The sequence below is a fragment of the Nematolebias whitei genome, chromosome 7 (assembly GCF_014905685.2).
Source record: "Nematolebias whitei isolate Nwh7 chromosome 7, NemWhi1, whole genome shotgun sequence".
NCBI lineage: Eukaryota > Metazoa > Chordata > Actinopteri > Cyprinodontiformes > Rivulidae > Nematolebias > Nematolebias whitei.
Window position 1 is genome coordinate 46,221,025 of NC_056504.1, and position 20,914 is coordinate 46,241,938.

The 20,914-nt window shown below is 38.4% G+C and overlaps 1 protein-coding gene across 1 annotated transcript; it reads right to left on the reverse strand.

The window, feature by feature from the left end:
* Positions 1 to 3,623: 3,623 nt before the first annotated feature.
* On the reverse strand, positions 3,624 to 15,447 carry LOC119412628 (angiotensin II receptor-associated protein). The gene is made up of 5 exons (XM_037679663.1): positions 15,361 to 15,447; positions 14,754 to 14,788; positions 14,471 to 14,579; positions 11,039 to 11,234; positions 3,624 to 3,792 (listed from the first exon to the last, which is right to left on the reverse strand). The coding sequence occupies exons 1-5, from the start codon at positions 15,385 to 15,387 to the stop codon at positions 3,668 to 3,670; spliced, it is 492 nt and encodes a 163-aa protein (XP_037535591.1). The 5' UTR covers positions 15,388 to 15,447; the 3' UTR covers positions 3,624 to 3,667.
* Positions 15,448 to 20,914: the final 5,467 nt, after the last annotated feature.

Consider the following 20,914-nt stretch of genomic DNA (forward strand, 5'->3'; position numbering starts at 1 on the left):
GGACACGTTTAAGTTAATGAACGAAGGGACAGAAATGGCTCTTTTGATTGTAAAGGTTGCAGACCCCTGATCCAGATGTTTCTTTTTTTGTTGTTTTTGGATAGAAAGCCATTTCAGTATCAGGATTAAAACAAACATTTTGTGAGCCGTTAGAAGAAATATCTCCAAAAAAGTAAAAATAAATAGAGATCATCTATCTATCATCTATCTTCTAATCATCCAAATCCCTTTTGGAGCCATTAGTATTAAAAATGGTCACAGACAGACCTTAGAAAACACAAAAATGGACATAATGTGGTCGACGTTACCATTTTTGAGCTAAAACTTGATGTGGTAGTAGCTGAGAGTCGTTCACACAGACTGAGGGTGAGATTATCACAGCAGATATTTTCAAGTTCTGACCACATGCATTCCTTCATTACATTTTTGCTTCACAACCAATATTTCTGGATAAGTTCAAACTTTATTAATAAAAGTTGCATTCATATATTTCTACACTTTGTAAAACTCGTGAGAGAATGAGGAAATGTAGCTATAACAAACGAAAAGCTTACAAGCACAGAAATGAGCCCATACGACTCAAGAGGCCCACAAAGCAAAAAAAAAAAAACACACAGACGAGAGGATTTGTACCTCAGAGGGAAATCAACGCTCATGATAACAATGACCATCAGGGGCTAAAACCCTGAGGGGAATTTCACATAACATGGAATCCTCTGAAGGACTGAGCTGCACGCTTAGTATTAAAATAAACTACTTCTGTCACATTAGCATTTTCAGAGGCAGCAGAAATAACATTTAATTCTCACAAGTCCCTTTAATGTTTGCAACATGTGTGTATTTTAGACTGTGTTTGTGTGCAATGGTTACAAACATTTTTGTGATTCTGTTAGATATACAATAAAGTGTGAAATATGTTGCGCGTGGAGGAAGCAGATAAATGAGTTGTCAGGATGAATGCAAGCCAAAGAGAATCAGAAGAATCAGGGAGATCTGAGAGAAAAGACGAGAAATTGTGCTCAAGTGCATAAATCTTAGAAACTAGCAGTGCATTAATCATGTGTCTGAAACACATTAACACCAGAAACTTGAAGGCAACATGAACTTCTTCTGAAGAGAGGAACATTTTTAAAAAATTCTGCACATTTTTTACATTTCCACTCTTTTCAATGTGAAGAAGATGAAGGAGATGGTTGTAGACTTCAGAAGGAACAAACACCCCCCCAACTACAAATACTTGGGTGTACACCTGAATGACAACCTCAGCTGTGGCAACACCACCACCAGCCTGACCAAGAAAGCTCATCAGAGACTCTACTTCCTCAGGCGGCTGAGACGAGCTGGTCTGGGAAGCTCAGTCCTCACCTCCTTCTACAGGTGTGCAGTGGAGAGCATCCTGTGCTCCAGCATCAACGTGTGGCATGGAGGCTGCACAGCTGCAGAAAGAAAAGCTTTGCAGAGAGTGGTGAAGGCTGCACAGATGTTGGAGTCAGCCTCCCCACCATCACAAACATCTACACCTCCAGATGCAGGAAGAAGGCCGCATGCATCATGAAGGACCCCACTCACCCAGCACACACACTTTTTGCTCCGCTCCCCTCAGGAAGGAGGTTGAGGAGCATTAAGTGTAGAACCGCTAGACTGAGGAACAGCTTCTACCCTGAGGCTGTTAGACTCATGAATCTCTAACTAGAATAATCACAGTGAAAAAAAATCACGTTGTGTTCATGCGTGCTCATCTGCTCACACACACTCATGTTCGTGCTGCTGTTCGGCGCATTGTTTTTTATGCTACTAGTACTCAGCGTATTTTTAGTTAACATTTTTCTTCGTGCATATCTTAGATCTTATTACCGTTTTTCTTTTACACTTTCATACCTTTGTTGGATGCAACGGACCCTGTGTACACGTTTGTATTCGTTCCACCACATTTGACACATGTGGTGTGCATGACAAATAAAGAACCTTGAATCCTTTTGTTCAACAAACCTGACATGCAAATAAAATAAAAACAAAACTGGAAAATCCATCTTAAAGAGTCATTGAACTCAATATTCAGATTTTCTGCCTCTATGTCGTAAAATGCATTGAACAGGTTCATCTTTTCAGACTCTTGAGTAAAGGGTCCCTCTTTTTTACATATTTCCTTATCAAAGCATCTTCTTCACCTTCTTCTTGTGTTATCAGCATTTGAAAAACTAGTGTCTTCTTCACTTCTAAAAGTCCAGTTTAATCACCTACAGCACCCTCTGCTGGTTGTCTTGAGTAAATACATTGCATAGGTTCAACTTATTTACACCATGTTGTAATCTGTCTTGTGGGAGGGAGATGCCCTCTGGCACCAGGTCCAGAACAGACAATAACAAAAAAAAAAAAATAATAATAAATTCTTGGAAAATGCTGCAAAAATTTTCTAATGAAAACCCCAAAATTTGACGTAGAACACACGACTAGCAGGCACTGATCGATTGTTTAATTAGAATAATTTTCACAAATCTGACGAGAGCAAAGAGCACATTTTATTAACTTTTTTTCCATTTTTCTACTTGCAAGGTCAGAATATAAAGCAAATAATCCTTCAGACAGTGGTTCCTGCTCATAAAAATCTACAAACTCCAGGCAAAACAGTCGTTTCCTAAACGGGAATCTCGGCTCCACTGGAATGTTGCAACACACAATATAAAAAGGCACTTCTTAGATAAAGCAAATTATAATTAAGTTTTATATAGCATGAAAAGAATTGACATATAATGTTACCTGAATGGTTTCCACATGATTTGGTGACAGAAAATGATCGGAATTTAACAAAAGAAACTCCATATAAAAAGAAAAGCATTTATTTTTTACGTTAGTGGTGCAAACCCAGTAAGAACAGCAGCTTTTCTGACGTTTTCTCCAAAACTGCTGCAGAGTTTGCACACTGCAAGTGAAGGAGCGTCGTTGTTGTGTGTGAAAACGCACTTTGTTCCTCGTTAACGTTTCTATTTAAATTGATCTTTTAGCACAGCAGAGACTAAAGAGTGTAGTTCGTCGCTAATAAAAACAGTATCCATGGTAATTTTGTTACATTTTGCCAATAGGTGTTTAAATAAAGGAGGTAAAATACACAATTCAAACAAGATTAGTGGACGTTATTCTATAAAAACAACAGTTTTTTTGTGGATGATGACGGTTTTAAAACATTTTCATTTATGTTAAACATCAGCAGACTAAAGAAGCTTCTTGCTAAGTTAGGAACAGAATGCTCTTTAACTTCAGGACCCCCCTCATGTCTTCAGCTGACGTGTGTTTTATGCACAAAGAAGAACTGCACTTCTGTACTGTGCCATAAAGCAAAAAGTAATTCAAAAATGATAATACTGCATACAAAGTGACTTTAATTTACAAACAACATAGTAGTTTACGTTTAATCTTTTAAGTGCCACAGCTTCTTTTAAATGACCAACATCACACGTCTGTTTAACACCTGTGTGCTAAAATAAGCAGGTGGTAACAGCACTGGAGGCCAAACGCAACGTTTCAGGATGTATATCGCAGTTCTTGTGCCAGCTCAGCAACAATCTTTGAACAGAACATAGGAGAGATTTAACAATGAAACACAAACAGACATTTATTCACCAAAGTAAAGGCTTGTTTTCCACAGAGCTGGAACGTTGCTCTGCTGGACTCAGTAGGTGCGCACTCCTGGTTTGCCATCCTGGGCCTGGTTGAAGGGGTTTGGTGGACTGGAGGACTCCTCCGGCTGGTCAATGGACTGATAGGTGTCTCTGTTTCGTGACACAGAAGGGAACCCTGCAGAGACACGCCACAAGTTCAGCTCCAACGCCTATATTGCAAATGCATTATTTTCAAATCATATTTAATCACGTCTCTTTGAACCTCAAGGTTTTTAGGTGTACAGTAGTCCCGCGCTACTTCGCGGTTCGACTTTCACAGACTCGCTCTATCGCGGGACACGATGGTCAACTTTAACTGGGACAGTACTGGATACAGTACAGTACAATAAAAAGTTAATGAAAAAATAAAATACTTCGGACAGGCGTCACTATTTTGTACTTTTCTCTCAATAAGCCTACACCGTAGCTCCACTCATAAAGACTACATTTCCCAGAAGCCAACAGTGCCCCACCCAGAAACCCCGTTTCCTTCTGCTGAAATGCTAAAGAGAAAGTTGTGATCTGATCGGAAAAAAGGTTGGGGTTTATTACAATGACTTCAGCGCCCAGCGGATGGAACCCACTGAACCGGACCAGAACCGGAGCAGAACCAGACCTCCAGACCCATCGGTGAATCTTGAGAGCTGCTAGCCAGCCCATGAGGAATTGGGAGCGGGGAAGCGTTGGTAAGTAAAATTTAGTAGCTACATATTAGTATGTTGATAAATTAGTAGGATTTAAGAGTTTAGAACAATGATTGTGGGCTTCGTTGCTGCAGGGTACGTCTACAGAAACGGAACAGAGGCGGACCGGGACCGACAGCTGTTACTGTTCTGCAGAGCTATTAAGTAAAATTTAGTAGCTACACATACATTACTGTATGCATGTTGTTAAAATGACGTAGGTTTAAGAGTTTAGAACATTGTGAGAGTGTGGGAAGGGTTTCTAAAGCCTTAAAATATATATAAATATAAAATAAATATAACATTGCTACTTCATGGATTTTCACTTATTGCGGGGGGTATGGAACATAACCCCCGTGATAAACGAGGGACTACTGTATAGGTCTGTTTCTTTACACCCGCCTCTCTTTAAACAGATTCATGAAAGTGTTCTGATTTATCACCTTGACGCAAGCAGCCTGCCGCCTCTGGATAAATACAGATTACATTGTTGGAGACTTGTCGTTGGCAACATGAAGCGCATAAGATCTCTGATGAATATTCAACTGAGAAACCAGCCATTATAGACATTTATTCCATTTCATCTCGGGTTAATTTTTGTTATTCTCCCATTTGTTGTGTCTATTTTGAGAAAGGTCTGCAATAAGCCGTGGCCTGAGAATTAAATATGATCTTTAAACAGCCTTTCTGTGAGCAAAGAAACTGAAAGTTCTGGACAAACTCCACGAGGACTCGTGTTTTATAATGAAATCTGGTTGTGTACTTTGTGTGGTGCTGCACAGCCACGGACAGAATACCAAGGATGTGTTTGTGGAAGTTCAAAGTTCTGCACACTAATACCTCGGCATGGCTCCTACTGTGACAAATCTGCAAATTTACATTCTATTCAAACAAAAGAGGTTGTTTTCTTATTGCATAAGGTTTTGGATTAATTACGTTTCGAAAAGCAGTACCTTTATACAACCCCGATGCCAAAATGGTTGGAACGTCGTGTAAAACGTAAATAAAAATAGAATGCAATGATTTGCTGATCTCACAAACCCATACTGGATTCACAGTGGAACACAGTCAACATTTCAAACGTTAAACTAAGGAACCACTTTTAGGAAACAAGTGCATTACATATTTTATGGCAGTAACTCAAAACATAATAAAAGTAAGTGGTCAAAAAGAAGAAACAGCTGGAGGCGCATGTTGCAACAAATTAGGTTAATTGGCAAAAGAGGGCTGGGTTAAAAAAAAAAGAGCGATTTTAGAGAGGCTGAATCTTTCAGTAGTAAAGACGGTTATAGTTCTCTAGTTTGCAAAAAACGGAGCTGCCACCAAATTCAGAATGGCTGTTTTTACTTACTTTCTACTGTGAATATATATATATATATATATATATATATATATATATATATATATATATATATTTTAGATTTGCAAATCATTGCATTCATTTTCATTTTACATAACTTCCCAACTGTTTTTGAATAGGTGTAGTTTTACAAATAAAACGGTAGAAAAAAAAAAATTATTTAGATGCAAAAACTGGTAGTTAACCGACATATATCACCATGTCATTTTCAGCAGCTTTAGAAAAATACAGACTTTATTTATCTAGGAATAAGTCTTCAATATGGTGACTTTAAGCTCATATTGAAATGCGCATTATCATGGAGCTCTGCCTAAAATACAAAGAAAAACTGAAAAACACCAACAAATGAGGTGTCTGGAGACTAAAACTCTGCATAAAATATTCAGGATGTGCAAAAAATAAATAAAAAGCAGACAAATGAGCACAAATAATGCAGAAAACATTGAAACACAATGTACAGGCGAACGGTGATGCAGGCAGGATGGAAAATTAATGAGAACTGCCGACGATAAAAACGGCGCAGGCTGCTCTCACAGAAATACATAAGCAAGTATGGCATCTTTATTATGTTTTATAGAAAATAAAAACAAAAGCAATACAATCAAACATACTTATGTTATGAAGGACTTTCCATTGGCCTTGTTTAACGTCAGGTTGCAGATTTAAAAGAGGTTAAATTTATTTAAAATGCAATCATTTCTGTGAGGTCAGCTCAAAACAGACAAAGGAAAAAGTCAAATAATAATTAAAAAAAACACAAAAAATGTGGAATAGAATATAAACATGACAACATGAACGTGTTTTCTCTTGTGTGTCCTGTCACCTGATTTGTAATCTTATTTCCTGGGTGGAAGAGGATGAAAGAGGAGGGTTTGAAAAAAAAAAAAAAAAAAAAAGGAATGGTAAAAAGGAAGAAGCCAGGAATCAGTAACGGCGGCCAAAAAAGACACTGTCAGCACTGTCCATAGTGCACCGACTGTCCACAGAGGTCTCTAAGTCTGAGGAAACACAGACCAGGAGTGAAAGAAGAGAACAGGTACTTGATCAAAACGAGACACCCACAACTGGAAAACAAGAACCCAAAGAAGACAGTGTGACATGAGCAAACGAGCAGCCAGTGACATGCACAAATAAACAAGGAAACGTTCACGTTCAAGCAAATGCACATTTACACAAGATCAATGGAAGGGATCAGACGTTCGAAAAGCCCCGCCCCTCGTTAGCCGTGCTGCCTTCAGGTTGAGGCTTGTGGAGGACTTCGTGCAACTGAAATACATGAAATGTTTTGAAAGAACGTAATTCTCAACTTTAAAAAAAATACTGTAAAAGATGAATTTCCACCAGTTGTTAAGTAGACAGTTGAAGTCAGTTTCTAAATTTTGAGTCATGACGATGAAAGTCTGAAAATGTTAGAAAACCCATCGTCCTATCTCTAATGGGGCCGAGATGGGGTAGAGGTAGACCAGCCGACCTGGGACCAGAAAGTCACGGCTCGACTCCCCACCATGCCCACATGTCATGGTGTCCCTGAACAAAAACACCCAATTCCTAACTGTTCCCCGGGTGCTTGCATAGCCGCCCACTGCTCCACCTGGGTGATGAGTTAAATGCAAAGAACTAATTTTGCTAATGTATGGGAACATACACCGATGACAACGCATTGCACTTTACTTCACTATGCATGTGATGACTTAAAAAAAAAAAAAAAAAAAAATTAAATTTAAAATAAAAACATTTGTTTTTCTGCGTTCTAATTTTGATGCTCATTGAGAAAAGAAAAAATAAATTAGCTTCTTTAAAGATGACAAAACTTAAAAGAAACTGAAAATAAGAAACTGAAGGGAAGTTCTGTCCATTCAGTGGATGAGAGACGAGCCAAACTCAGGTTTAATTTTTTTTTTTTTTTAAAGTACACGTTATGTATTAAAAGGTACTCAATGCTAAGTCATTAACACTAGACAAATAAATAAAAAACTAATCACTGAATTATTTTTTTCATCCATCCATCCATCCATTATCTTTACCCGCTTCCTTGTTTTCGGGTCACTGGTGCCCATATCCAGCAGTCACTGTGTGAGAGGCGGGGGACACCCTGGACATGTCTCCAGTCCATCACAGGGACACAGAGACAAACACATTCACTCTCTCACTTGGGTCCGTTTTGCTGCATCTGGGCCAGGACTGCTTACCATCATTGATGGAATTCTGAATTATATCAGATGATTTCAAAGGAAAATGTCCATGAACTGAATCTGAGAAGGTGCTTCATGCAGCGACACAAAGACCCTCAGCGCACAAGTGGTTCAAAGAATGTTCAAGAAGAATAAAGTTCATGTTTTGGAATGACCAAGTCAAAGTCCTGACCTTAATCCAATCCAGATGTTGTGGAAGGACCTGAAGCAGCAGTTAATGAGAGGAAACCACCAACATCCCAGAGCTGAAGCTGTTCTGTACGGAGGAATGGACTAAAGTTCCTCCAAGTCGGTGAGCAGGACTGAGCATCAGTTACCAGAAATGTTTAGTTGCAGTTATTGCTGTTCAGGGGGGGTCACAGCAGATACTGAAATCAAAGGTTCACTTACTTTTCCCACTCAAAAATATATAACACTGGATCATTTTCCTCAATAAATAAATGACAAAGTATTTTGTCTCATTTGTTTAACTGGGTTCTCTTTATCTACTTTTAGGACTTGTGTGAAAATCTGATCATGACCACGTATTCATGCAGAAATATGGAAAATTCTGAAGGGTTCACAAACTTCAAGCGCCACTGTATGTCTGGTTCTCATATAGTGCTCGTCAGTGTTAACATCTACCATGTAGTCATTAAACGCACGCACACGCTGAAAGAGCTGCACGTTCATCAGTCACAACGCAGCCTAATGGCTGCTCCTGCTGCGAGAAGTAAAACTATAAAGAGACCAGATTCATCAATAATCGATTATCTTCCACACAGTCAAGAGAATTGTTTCATAAGCTGCAGTTTGGGGTCACAATATAAGAAGCTAGTATCAACCTCCTCCCCCTAGATTATTGTATAAGCTACCACTGTTATGAAATAAATACAAAATGTCTGGGTGATGCTTTAAAATATTATCCATGGGTTGAAGCCTCCAGCGGGCATCGCATGCAGCTCACTGGAATTTATCATCAAAAAGCTCCTAGCTGAGTGAGTTTAAACCCACAAATCAATAGCTGCAAATAATAAGATAAGAAAATCACCCCCTACAGGTACCGATCATTTTCTGGTTCAAAAGCTGTAAAATCTAAACTCAATAAATCACTCAGATCTTTAGGTTTGTGTCCATCTCTGCACATTACTTGAGATTTTTTTCTTCCTGCACTCTCGTTTATTTTAAAGCCTGGATCGTTTTAACAGTTTCTCTGCGCAGGGCAAGATGATTCCCATGTTCTAAATAATTTGTACGTTTTGTTTGTCAAACTGTAACGTGGATATTTCACTGCCGAAAAAAAAAAAAAAGGTCCAGCAAATGTAACCAATTAGTTAAATGTGAGTCATCTGCCTGTGGTTTGGTAGTTTTCTCAGTTTGTGCTGCAGTCTGGCTCCCTTTCATGACAAGTGGTGTAAAACTGGAACAGCACGTATTTTATCCTGACGCATGCTCAATAATCCAGGTAGACAAATCTTAACAGGATGAGTCAGGTCCTCTGGACGGATTCAAGACCAATCTCCAAACTCTGTTTTTTCTTTTCCTTCATATTTTCATTTAGCCTTTATTTATCCAGGTAGTCTCATTGATCCACGAGAACTCATTTTCAACAGAGACCTGTTTAAGGAGCAGATGGTGGAGATTAAGGGCCTTGCTCAGGGGCCCATAGTAGGGCGAATGATGGTGGAGGGAGCTGTGGTTGTTCCACCTTTTCCACCCACATTTTGATGTTGACGGTGCCGGGAGTTGAACCTGCGACTTTCCGATCACAGGCCCATCTTCTAACCTCTGCGCCACCACTCCCCTATTTTAGCTAAGGTTTTAGAAAAACAGATAAATACTCAAGTCAAGAACTATTTGGACTCAGTATTTTATCTTCTCTCCAATCTGGCTTCAGAAAACACCAAAGCACAATGACTGCATCACTGAAGGTTTTTAATCATGTTGTTGAAGCTTTGGACACTAAGGATTACTGCGCTGCACTTTACTTCAACCTGTCCAAAGCCTTTGATACTCTAGATCATGACATCTTATGCCACAAGCTCTCAGATACTGGCTTCTCATTGTTGGTTGGTTCTCAGACTATCTTTCAGGTCGGAGGCAATGTGTTCAACATAACGGTACTTCATCTAGCTACCTAACGGTTAATAATGGTGTGCCACAAGGCTCAGTTTTAGGTCCCACTTTTTTTTACAATTTAATGTATATAAATAATATAGGTCAAAACACTTCTGATCTCTATGCCGACGACACTTGTTTATTGCCGAGCTAACACAGCTGCCAAGGTTTTCCAGCTTCTACAGTCTGCATGTGACATCATTCAGTCGGACTTGTTCCATCTCAAACTGGTGCTAAATGCTGATAAAAACCAAAGGGATGTTGTTTTCCAACAGAAAGTCGATGCCAGCAACTCTTCCTCCTATCTCATCCATGCATGGGGTTCCTATTGAGTTTGTAGATTCTTACAAATACTTGGGAATTTTGGTCGATGCACATCTATAAATCACTCCTTGGTCTGTTACCTTCTTATATCTCTTCCTACTTATCATGGCGTCAGTGCAGTTACAACATGCGCTCTCAGGCCATCATTACCTGCAGCGTTCCCTCAGTGCACACTGAACTTGGCTAAAAGGCCTTTTCTTACTCTGCTCCTGCAACACCTTGCAACAGGAACTGAAGTTGTCCGCCTTGATTTCTTTAAGGGGTTTTAAACATTTGATAATGTCAACAGAAAAATCAAAGCAAATATGTTCTTGTTTTTAGTATTTCACCCCGTTTTACAGCACCCTGATTTATTGTTTTATACACTACTCTTATTTTAACTGCATTTTTATTGTAGTTTATTGTTACTGTTGTCTGTACTTTATATGTTCTTTCTGGAAAAGGTCCGTCTTGTAAATGAGTCCTTGTGGCTCAACGAGACTACGGTAGTTTGTATAAATAAATGTTGAATGAAAAAAGTATGTTAGTTACAGAAATTACATCACTGGATGCTGAGATGAAGTCGTAACAAAACAATATTAATATTGACGTTAAGAAAACTCGTGTAAAGTCTTCCCAGATCCAAACGATGGCATTTTAACTCGTTAGTGTCTCACATGTTATTCATTCTTCCTACGTCTACAAGTTTCCATTTCGGGTACATTTGATGCAATCAGTGATACTTACCAAAGTTGACGTTGTAATCTCCTCCCCGTTCGCGGTACATTTGGTAGACAAAGAAACAGGAAGCAGGTTTAAGCAGCAGGTTGAGAATGGCCATCCCTGCACTGAAGCGTCTTTCTGCCTGAAAGTCATTCAAAGGGTAATAGATCCCAAAATGGATGATGTCAGTCAGTATTGTCAGAATCATCCCCAGAAGGAACTACAGGAACAGGAACACAGAACATAAAAGAGAACAATGATTACGGGGCTTTGAAAGGGTTTTTTTATTCTCTGAAGTGCTCAAATACAAAACTGTATTAGTGTCTGAGAGAAAGATTCTTTGTATTATGCAATATGAGCAAAATTAAGTCATTTCACTGCTGATGAAAGCAGACAAGAAAAGGAAGCATTCAAAAATTAAAAATGCACCAGGATAAGAAATCCAGACAGCACAACTCACATCGTTATGAAACAAATCTTAAAATAATTAGAAAGGATGCAAAAAGTACTCATCGCAACATTATAAAGACACGCGAAAATATTTTTTCCTAAAGCTGTTGTGAAATTTTAAAATTGTTAACCAAAGTTGTGAACTGCAAACTACAACATGCATCGATTAAGCTGCTGAAAAAGTCGAAGGGACTAAAAACGGATCAACAACCACAACGTCTATTAAAACGTGGTCAAGGCAATTGTTGAGAGGGTTTTAACTTTTCACCTCCACGATCATCTGAGCTGTAGACTAAAAAAAAACTTTAAGGATTGTTTCAACGGCAGGTAAAATAGTGGGGAAACCACAAAAAGCTCTGTCTCAACTCTTTGCAGAAGGAATATTTTAGCAGATTGCATCCATCCTCTTTTTCGTCATTTTGAACCTGTGAGCTCAGGGAGGCGTAAATCTGGGAATGAAGAACATCTATAAGAAGTCATTTATTCTGAGAGCAATAACCATTCTTAACCAAACAAAATTATAACATCTACGTATGCAAAGTCTTTTATTCTACGCACAAATTGATATTTTGATTGTATGAATGCGTTTTATTTTATGCTTGGAGAGCCAAAGAAAAATTTCCACCTTGGTGGACAATAAAGTTTTCTCTCATCTTATTGGAACAAAACGGCTGTAACTCTGTCAAATGTGACCCAAATCATGGATTATGTCACATTTGGTCAAACTAAACCAACTTTTACATTCCTAGTTTTTTGTTTGTTTGTTTGCTTGTTTTTTTACACAATGTTTTGAAACCTAGATCCTGAAATCATGAGTGGTTCCAGAGATATGGCTTGATTTGTCCAGTAAAACAGGACACTGCTTGTTTTGAGAAGACAAGTTTGACAAAACATTTGTAAGTTCTGATCGAGACGGGTCAAATCACGTCCCTGATCCACTCGTGAGATCAGGATGATGTTTCTTGGTATCAAACTTTAAAAGCCAAATTATCTGAAAATGTGCTCCTAGTTTGTCTAAATGGGACTTGATCCCTGATTTGATGTGATGGGTCACATTTCTCAACACAAGAATCTTTGTTTGGAGCTCTGGCCTGGAAACGAGCAGGCGGCATGCAGTTCTTCAAGGAATGCAACGCTTTTAACCCGATGAGGCTTTTCTTTTATATGATTTGCTGTCAAAGCCGTCTACCTCCTGACCTCTGGTAAAAGTCTAGAACACTTTTCCCTCACTTCATCACTAACTTTTATTTGGAAGACATTTGCTATAAAAATTTTTTAAAAATGATGTCAGAGTTTTAATGGCATCAGGTGACTGATGGTCAAAGTGAAAACATGAATCACGTGTTCAGAGTTATGCTTTATTGGTGTCGGTCAAAAACCAAGAATTAAACTGAAACTTCCCCAAGCAAAAGGATAATTGAGATCTACCTCACAGATTCTCATTTAATAAAACGAGGAATTAGTGTCTCATGTTGCATTAAACTGAGAAAAATGAGGTTTTTGTCTTTTCAAACAGGCAACACAAATAAGATTAAACAGACAAATGGGTTGGTGGGAACGTGCAGAGCTGTGTCTGTAGTTGGACTCCAGCGTGGGTCACGTGATAATAAGTCCGCTTGAAGAAAAGAAAACAACTGAGGCAAAGACTCAGCAAGAATAAACACTGCGAGTACATTCTGCAGTACTATGTACACTGCGAGTGTATATACTGTAGTGCATTGTATGGAAAAGGGTGGATTGCTCTTTTCGGGTCGACGGTGAGGTTCTGCCTCATGTAGAAGAGTTCAAGTACCTCAGGATGTAGAAGAGTTCAAGTACCTCAGGGTTTTGTTCACGAGGGAGGAAAGAATGGAGCGTGAGATTGACAGATGGATTGGTGCATCTGGAGTATTGTGGACTCTGTACCGGTCCGTTGTGGTGAAGAGAGAGCTGAGCTGTAAGGCAAAGCTCTCTGTTTACCGGTCGGTTTACGTATACCCTCACCTATGGTCACAAGCTCTGGGTGGTGACCAAAAGAATGAGATCACGTATTCAGGTGGTTGAAATGTTTCTTCCGCAGAGAAGCTGGACTCTTCCTTAAAGATAGAGTGAGAAGTTCAGTTATCTGGGAGAGACTCGGAGTAGAACTGCTGCTCCTCCACATTGAAAGGAGCCAGCTGAAGGGGTTCCGGCATATGGTAAGGATGCTCCCTGGGCGCCTCCCTAGGGAGGTGCTTCGGGCTTGTCCGACTGGGAGGAGACCCCGGGAAGATCCAGGACAAGCTGGAGAGACTACGTCTCTCAGTTGGCCTGGAAACATCTTGGGGTCCCCCCAGAAGAGCTGGAAGAGGTGGCTGCTGCCCCCGTGACCCGACTCAAAAACAAGTGGAAGATAATCGATGGATGGACATGTGTTTTTTTTATTAACTCTGTGTGTAAATTTACATATTGTCTTTATTGGTTATTTGATTCTACAGGCAATATTTATTATGATGAGTTCTGGACCATTTATGGATTACATTAATTTCCCAAAATTCTGGTTCAAGGTTCTTTATTGTCATTTGCATCACATGTGGTATATAAGGTGGAACAAAATTGTGTACTCAAGGGTCCCAGTTACTCCCCCCAAAAAACAAAATATAAAGTATTTTAAAAAGTATACAAGGATCTAAGTTATAAGCTGAACACTAATAATGTAAAGTAATATGCAGTAATGGTCAATCAGGTCATCTGGACAGTTTATTTTTTGTGGAAAGACGTTTCGCCTGATTTTGTACCTGGATGATTCAGCATGAACTTTGATGTAAAGTAATATGGTTAATTAAAAAGAGCCCAGTTTAAAATAATTTAAAACCATAACGTATTTTCCAAACATGTACATGGCTGTATTTTTGATTTGTCTGTGATAATTTTAATTATTGATTATTTGGCACCCCTTATGAGGACCCCATCAAACCCCTTCCCTACTGACCGACGTACTTACTGCGCATGCGCCTCGCCGTGCACACATCCCTGTTCAAGACTCACCAAGAGAACAGCGTCGATGGAGTCCCTCTGTGCAATCGCCCACACTCCGACTGCTAAAACACCGAAGTTCCCCCATGCATAGGATAAGGGGAGACCAACCATGCACCCCCTGAAGAGACGACAGTTCACAGAAGACAGGTTCTCACTCTCAAGGAGTCACATCTGATTGCACACAAAGTCGCTACAGTACGTGCAGGTGAAAACGAAACTCCGAGTCGAGAGAGCGCGTAGACGAGACGAGAGAAATTCCTCAGGTGAGTGACGAAAAACTGTTCAGACTCACCAAACAGTGAGCAGCCAGTGAAGCAGCACTATGGCCTGGAAGACAGGACAGCGTTGGGGTTCTTTAAAAAAATACTTTATGAACATTATAACCATTAATTAGTAGGAAAACATGTTTAAAAACAATAGCAATGCACACGTTGTTCAGTATTCAGTAAAGGATCTAACACGCCAACAATTCCAGGACTAAATGGACAATCTGATGCATCTTGATAGTTTCAGACGCTCAGGTGTGACATGGTGGAACATGTCCGACAGAATAAATCTGAAAACATTTAAAAATGATTTTTTATTATTATTATTATTATTATGACAGCTATGGATGTGATTAAAATCATATTTCCAGCAGATGAGTTAAACAAGATTCAAAGCCAAAACAAAAATTTAAACCATAAATGGCAGGACAACATTTTGGTGTTTCCTCTGCAGAACCAGTGCAAACCTTTCATTTCTCAGTGGTTTCACACTTTTCTTGCTCAACAGAAACAGTTCCAGAGTGTTGTCAGAGGAAGGTGGTTTCCACACACACACAACTGACACAAAGCCTGAATGTTGTTCAGGGTGAAACCCTGTCCAAACACAAACTCCCATCATAAGCACAGGCTCACCTTCAGGTTTATGGCAGGGATTTCCATCTTGAGGCTGTTTGGTCAAAGCCGACTCAGTGTTTCAACTTGTTGAAAGGCCACATGAAAAATGCCACACTTGTTCCTCTTCCACAAACTTCTGTGCAAACCCCTCCTCCTCCGTTTGAACTGAACCTGCAAACACAAGCCATGTGACAGCAGCCTGACTGCCTCCCATGTGACTCCCCCCTCCTCCCCTCAGGAGGAGCTCCAGCTGCTGCTTCTGACTCAGCTTCACCACCAAGGGTCTGCAGTGGAGTCTGTGTGTGTCTGTCCATTTTCCTTTGAGAGCTGAAGACTCTGCTGAAGAAGCTGAAACCGAGTTATCAAAACTAAAAACAGCAGACGACTAAATAAAATCTAAAAGAAGCAAAACACGAGCTAAAAGAAACTGAAGCTGAGATAGAACTAAAAACAGCAGAAGACTAATTAAAAACTAAAAAGAGCAAAAAAGTTTAAAGAAGCCAGAGACTAGCAGCAAAAAAAGCAAGACAGTAGCTAAAAGTTAAAAGAAGAAGTAGCCAAATTTAAAATAGCAAAACAATAGCTAAAAGTCGAAAGTAACAAAACAGTAGCTAAAATATATATATTTTTTGTTACATTTATATTTTATCTAGTTCATTCAATAAAGGTTGAATGAACTAGATAACATATAAATGTAACAAAACTAGATGAAGTAGCAAAAGAGCCTGCTAGAAAATAAAAGTACACAAAAAGCTAGCTAAAAGCTTAAAGTAATGAAAGACTAAAAGTAATGAAAAGATAGCTAAAAGTAAAGAAAGGCGAGATGATAGCTAAGTAATGAGCTAAAAGTAACAAAAAGCTAAAAGTAAAGAAATGATAGTTAAAAGCTAAAAGTAAAGAAAGGCTAGCTAAGAGCTAAAAGTAAAGAAAGGCTAGCTAATAGCTAAAAGTAATGAAAAGCTAAAAGCAATGAAAAGCTAGCTAAAAGCTGAAAGTAAAGAAAGGTTAGTTAATAGCTAAAAGTAATGAAAGGCTAGCTAAAAACTAAAAGTATTGAAAGGCTAGTTAAAAGTAATGAAAGTTAGATAAATGTTGAAGGTAAAGAAAGGCTAGCTAATAGCTAAAAGTAATGAAAAGCTAAAAGCAATGAAAAGCTAGCTAAAAGCTGAAAGTAAAGAAAGGTTAGTTAATAGCTAAAAGTAAAGAAAGGCTAGCTAAGAGCTAAAAGTAAAGAAAGGATAGTTAAAAGCTAAAAGTAAAGAAAGGCTAGCTAAGAGCTAAAAGTAATGAAAGGCTAGCTAAAAACTAAAAGTATTGAAAGGCTAGCTAAAAGTAATGAAAGTTAGATAAATGTTGAAGGTAATGAAAGGCTAGCTAATAGCTAAAAGTAATGACAAGCTAAAAGCAATGAAAAGCTAGCTAAAAGCTGAAAGTCAAGAAAGGTTAGTTAATAGCTAAAAATAATGAAAGGCTATAGCTAATAGCAAAAAGTAACAAAAAGCTAAACGTAATGAAAGACTAGCTAAAGGCTAAAAGTAATGAAAGGTTGGCTAAATTCAAAGTCGCAGTAAAAGTTGCAAAAATCTTTTTTTTTTCTTCTTGCTCTCGGTGAAGGCGGACACATTTCCCTCCTGTTCCTTCCCTGCTCTGCTCGTGCTGGGGTTTTTTGAGATATGTTTTTTTTTTTTACCTCCTCTTCCCTCGTGCCCCCTTTTTCTAATCTAATGAAAAAGGAAGCGCCTCTCAGTGAGGCTGCAGCCGCCGACACCCCTTCTACCCTGTCTGTTGTTTGTTTGTGTTTCTTCAGATGGGCTGTACTGAAATGTAATTTCAATGACAATAAAGCTGATTCTGAAGTCATAGCACCCATGATCTGAACAAGGTGAACGATTTGAACTATGAATAGCTGGAATAGCAGTGAGTATGTAGAAGTAGCTTGATTCAGAAAACATACAAAATAATAAACAGGAAAACAATAGTGTGCTGTCGATTGTGATGTTTTGAGAAGAAAAATAAAAAAACATACAGCTTTGATACACATGCCAGCAAACTGGGTTGGTAGCTTTAAAAAGACTAAATGAATGAGTTGACTTGACGTTGATGGTTTTATTTCGTTATAGTCTGATCTGATCTTGTTCTGCTTTCTTTGAATTCCCAATTTAGGGTTTTGTAATAGATATTGTCACAATAACCAGTGTCAACACAGAGCTAAAATGTTCAAAAAGCACCAGAAAGAACCCAACCCATCGGTGCTCTGGGGAGACAAGACAGATCTAACAATAAAGTACCCCTCAACTGTTATTATAAATGCAGCTCAGGTGAGCTTATTAGTAACTCAGACATGATGTGAATCTAAAAAAGGAAGTACCGGTGATCCCAGTCTTGTGGAGACAAAATTAAACAGGAAGTAGAACTGGTTTCAAGGTCTGAGCTTGTTTAAAAGGTGGACTCTGAAAAAACCCTGCTCTTAGCTGTTGGACTTTACAGCCAACTTAAATTTATTTTTTTTGGCTGTCCAGATTACTGTGACTGCTACCTGCAGGTAAGATTCTGAACTATTACAAGCACTCCACATAACTCCAAATAAACAATAATAATAATAATAATAAAACTTTTATTTGCAATTTTTTTTTTTCTGAAATATTGAAACCATCAAGAACGTCACCAAAGAACACCGAGCTGTGATAAAATCCTCATTATCTGTAGTGACCTTTCCTGAAGATGAATATAATATGTATGTGCGTACATCTTGAAGGTTTTATTTTTTCACTTTGTTGTCGACTTCCTCCACAAGCACAAGTCACAACAGTTGGGGAAACTTTATTGATAAGTCTTGAATGAAAGCTGCAGAACTTCTACTCGGTCAGATGTTTTCCTTTTATTGTCGTTTCATTTAAATCATTTTTATTACCAAGAATGACGTTTTCTATTTTGTATGCGTAACAAACTGGGGGCCCGACATTTGTCAGATCTGTGACTACAATATCTAATTTTTGGTTGATGTGTGTTGACAGTTAACCTTTGACCCCAGTATTATTCATGTGGATGGAAGGAGCAGACCTTTAAAATGCTAATGCAACGCTCACTCTCGTTTACTTTTTAAAATAATGGCTCATTTCTTTGCACCTGATCCATCGTATAACCTTCAACATGGCAGATGGTCCCTGTAGCAGCCAGCGTGACCTCTGAACCCAGTTTCCCCTTTGACTGAAGCTCTACAATTCTCTGATGTTAAATGTGAACTTAATAGTTTTGGATGCAAACATGATTTAATATACAACCATAAACGGGAAATATTTTATATGTTTTATGAAATGTTTAAAAGATTGAGTAAAATGACATCATGGTGTTGAGTGCAGTGCTGAAACTGCGTAAAAGAAAATCTACACTTCTTTTCTAGCTGTTGTCAGGATCATACATGAAATGATTTATGGTGAGCTTAATCTTCTTTGAAGCACAATAAAAAAATAAAAAAAGCTGCATTGTTCCCTTCGGCTTTGTTTACTCTGGTAAATTCTATTTTTACTGTTGTAAAATTCATAAAAACACTCCAAGTTTAAAAAGTTAACTTCAGAATGCCACTATGATAATGAATTATATCCCAAAAAGGCTTTGGCTGCTGTTCCAGCCTTGCCAGGGCGGGGTTGGATGTAATTTGTCACTTTGCAGGCCGTTGGCCAAGTTCCCATCAGAGCTCTGTGTCACCAGGAACTAATAAAATTAAAGCTGTAATGTTTTTATTCTGTGATCATAAATCAGGACGACACGCTCACACTTCAGCCACGGTGCTGCTGAGGAGGGACAGAACCGTTACCTTTTTTGGGTTTCAATCAAATATCCATTCAGAACCGTCTTTAGAGTTCGAGATGCGATTCAGACGTTATTCTCCGCACTTGTAGTTAAATGGATTTAAAAGTTCTGAGAGATGGAGGAACACGGAGATAGCGGCTGCTTTACAGCTAGGAGTGGTGGTGCAGAGGTTAGAGAAGGTGGGCCTGTGATCGGAAGGTCGCCGGTTCGACTCCCTGGAGTGACAACATCAATATGTGAGTGGGAAAGGAGAAGCACCTCCACCTTCATTTGCCCCATTCTGGGCCCTTGAGCAAGGCCTTTAACGCCCACCATCTGTTCCCAAACAGGTCTCTCTTGAAAATGAGTCCTCACGACTCAATGAAACCATCTGTATAAATAAAGGTTAAATTAAAAAAATCCCTTTTTCTGACACAATGTGTTAATTCAACAAAGCAGATGAATGTGACCAATATTTCTCTATGAAAGCTTTTATATAAAGAAATGACTTTTTTCCTCGAAAAAAAAACTTTAATTGATGACGTAGACAAAATTAACTCCCTTTCCTCTTTTTGAAATACACTGAACACACCACAGAATTTCATTATATTTGTTTTTATCTAATGGAACTTTATGATTTTTTTAACTTCTTTATCTCATAAATCTAATATTTTACGGTAAAAGCAAAATATAAAATAGCTGCTCTAAACATGTGATCACAACTCCACTAATGTTCATAATTTCATGTTTATCTAGTAAACTTGGAGAGTGCCAGACACACATAAAAATCTATCTATCTATCTATCTATCTATCTATCTATCTATCTATCTATCTATCTATCTATCTATCTATCTATCTATCTATCTATCTATCTATCTATCTATCTATCTATCTATCTATCTATCTATCTATCTATCTATCTATCTATCTATCTATCTATCTATCTATCTATCTATCTATCTATCTATCTATCTATCTATCTATCTATCTATCTATCTATCTATCTATCTATCTATCTATCTATCTATCGGTCATCTGGACAGTTTATTTTTTTGTGCTGAAACGAAAAAAAGAAAACACAAAAAAAGAAACTGTCCAGATGACCTGACTGAAAAATGTTGGATTTTATACCTGGATTATTGAGCATGGACTTTGTTGTTTTCCTTATTATAACTGTGTGAATTCCTTTTACTTGCATCAATATTTTTTAAATTTTATTTTACATTTTTAACAGTACCATTCCGTGTAAATCATCGACCTACATTTTTATCAGGCACCTTGAAGAAAAAAGTGCATGAAAAGAGTTTTTAGATTCCGTTTAATGCCAAAACTTTTCTTAAGCTGCAAAGTGATGACCTCAGACTGTTCTTTTTTTTTTTGTTTGTTTACAACTGTCTAAAAGTTTATTCAGTGTTTTTTTTGTGGCTTCATGCATCTGAGAGCTGCATGGAATATAATCTACACAGATGTGATTTTTGTTGTGGCATGATTGACATAGTGATTATCGTATTTTCCGGCGTATAAGTCGCTTTTTTTTTCTGCATAGATTGGTCAGTCCTGCGACGTATACGTCAAAGCGACTTACAGCATGTACGGGTTTTTTCATATTCATAACGCAATTTTTGACTGACGCTTTAAATTTCTAAGAAATGCAACAGCGAATCCTCCCGTATACGCTCGCTTCACTCAGCTGGTGCAGACGGAAGAACGCTAGAGGGGTAGCGATTCCGGCCACGATGGATGGATGGATGGATGGATGGATGGATGGATGGATGGATGGAT

What these genes read in the sequence shown, in the direction of transcription:
- LOC119412628 (XM_037679663.1), bottom strand. Translation starts at nt 15,387, where the DNA reads ATGGAAATCCCTGCCATAAACCTGAAG. An exon ending in CCATCGACGCTGTTCTCTTG is followed by an intron (nt 11,235 to 14,470) that starts GTGAGTCTTGAA and finishes CTGTTCCTGTAG; the next exon opens with TTCCTTCTGGGGATGATTCT. An exon ending in AGATTACAACGTCAACTTTG is followed by an intron (nt 3,793 to 11,038) that starts GTAAGTATCACT and finishes GTGTCTCTGCAG; the next exon opens with GGTTCCCTTCTGTGTCACGA.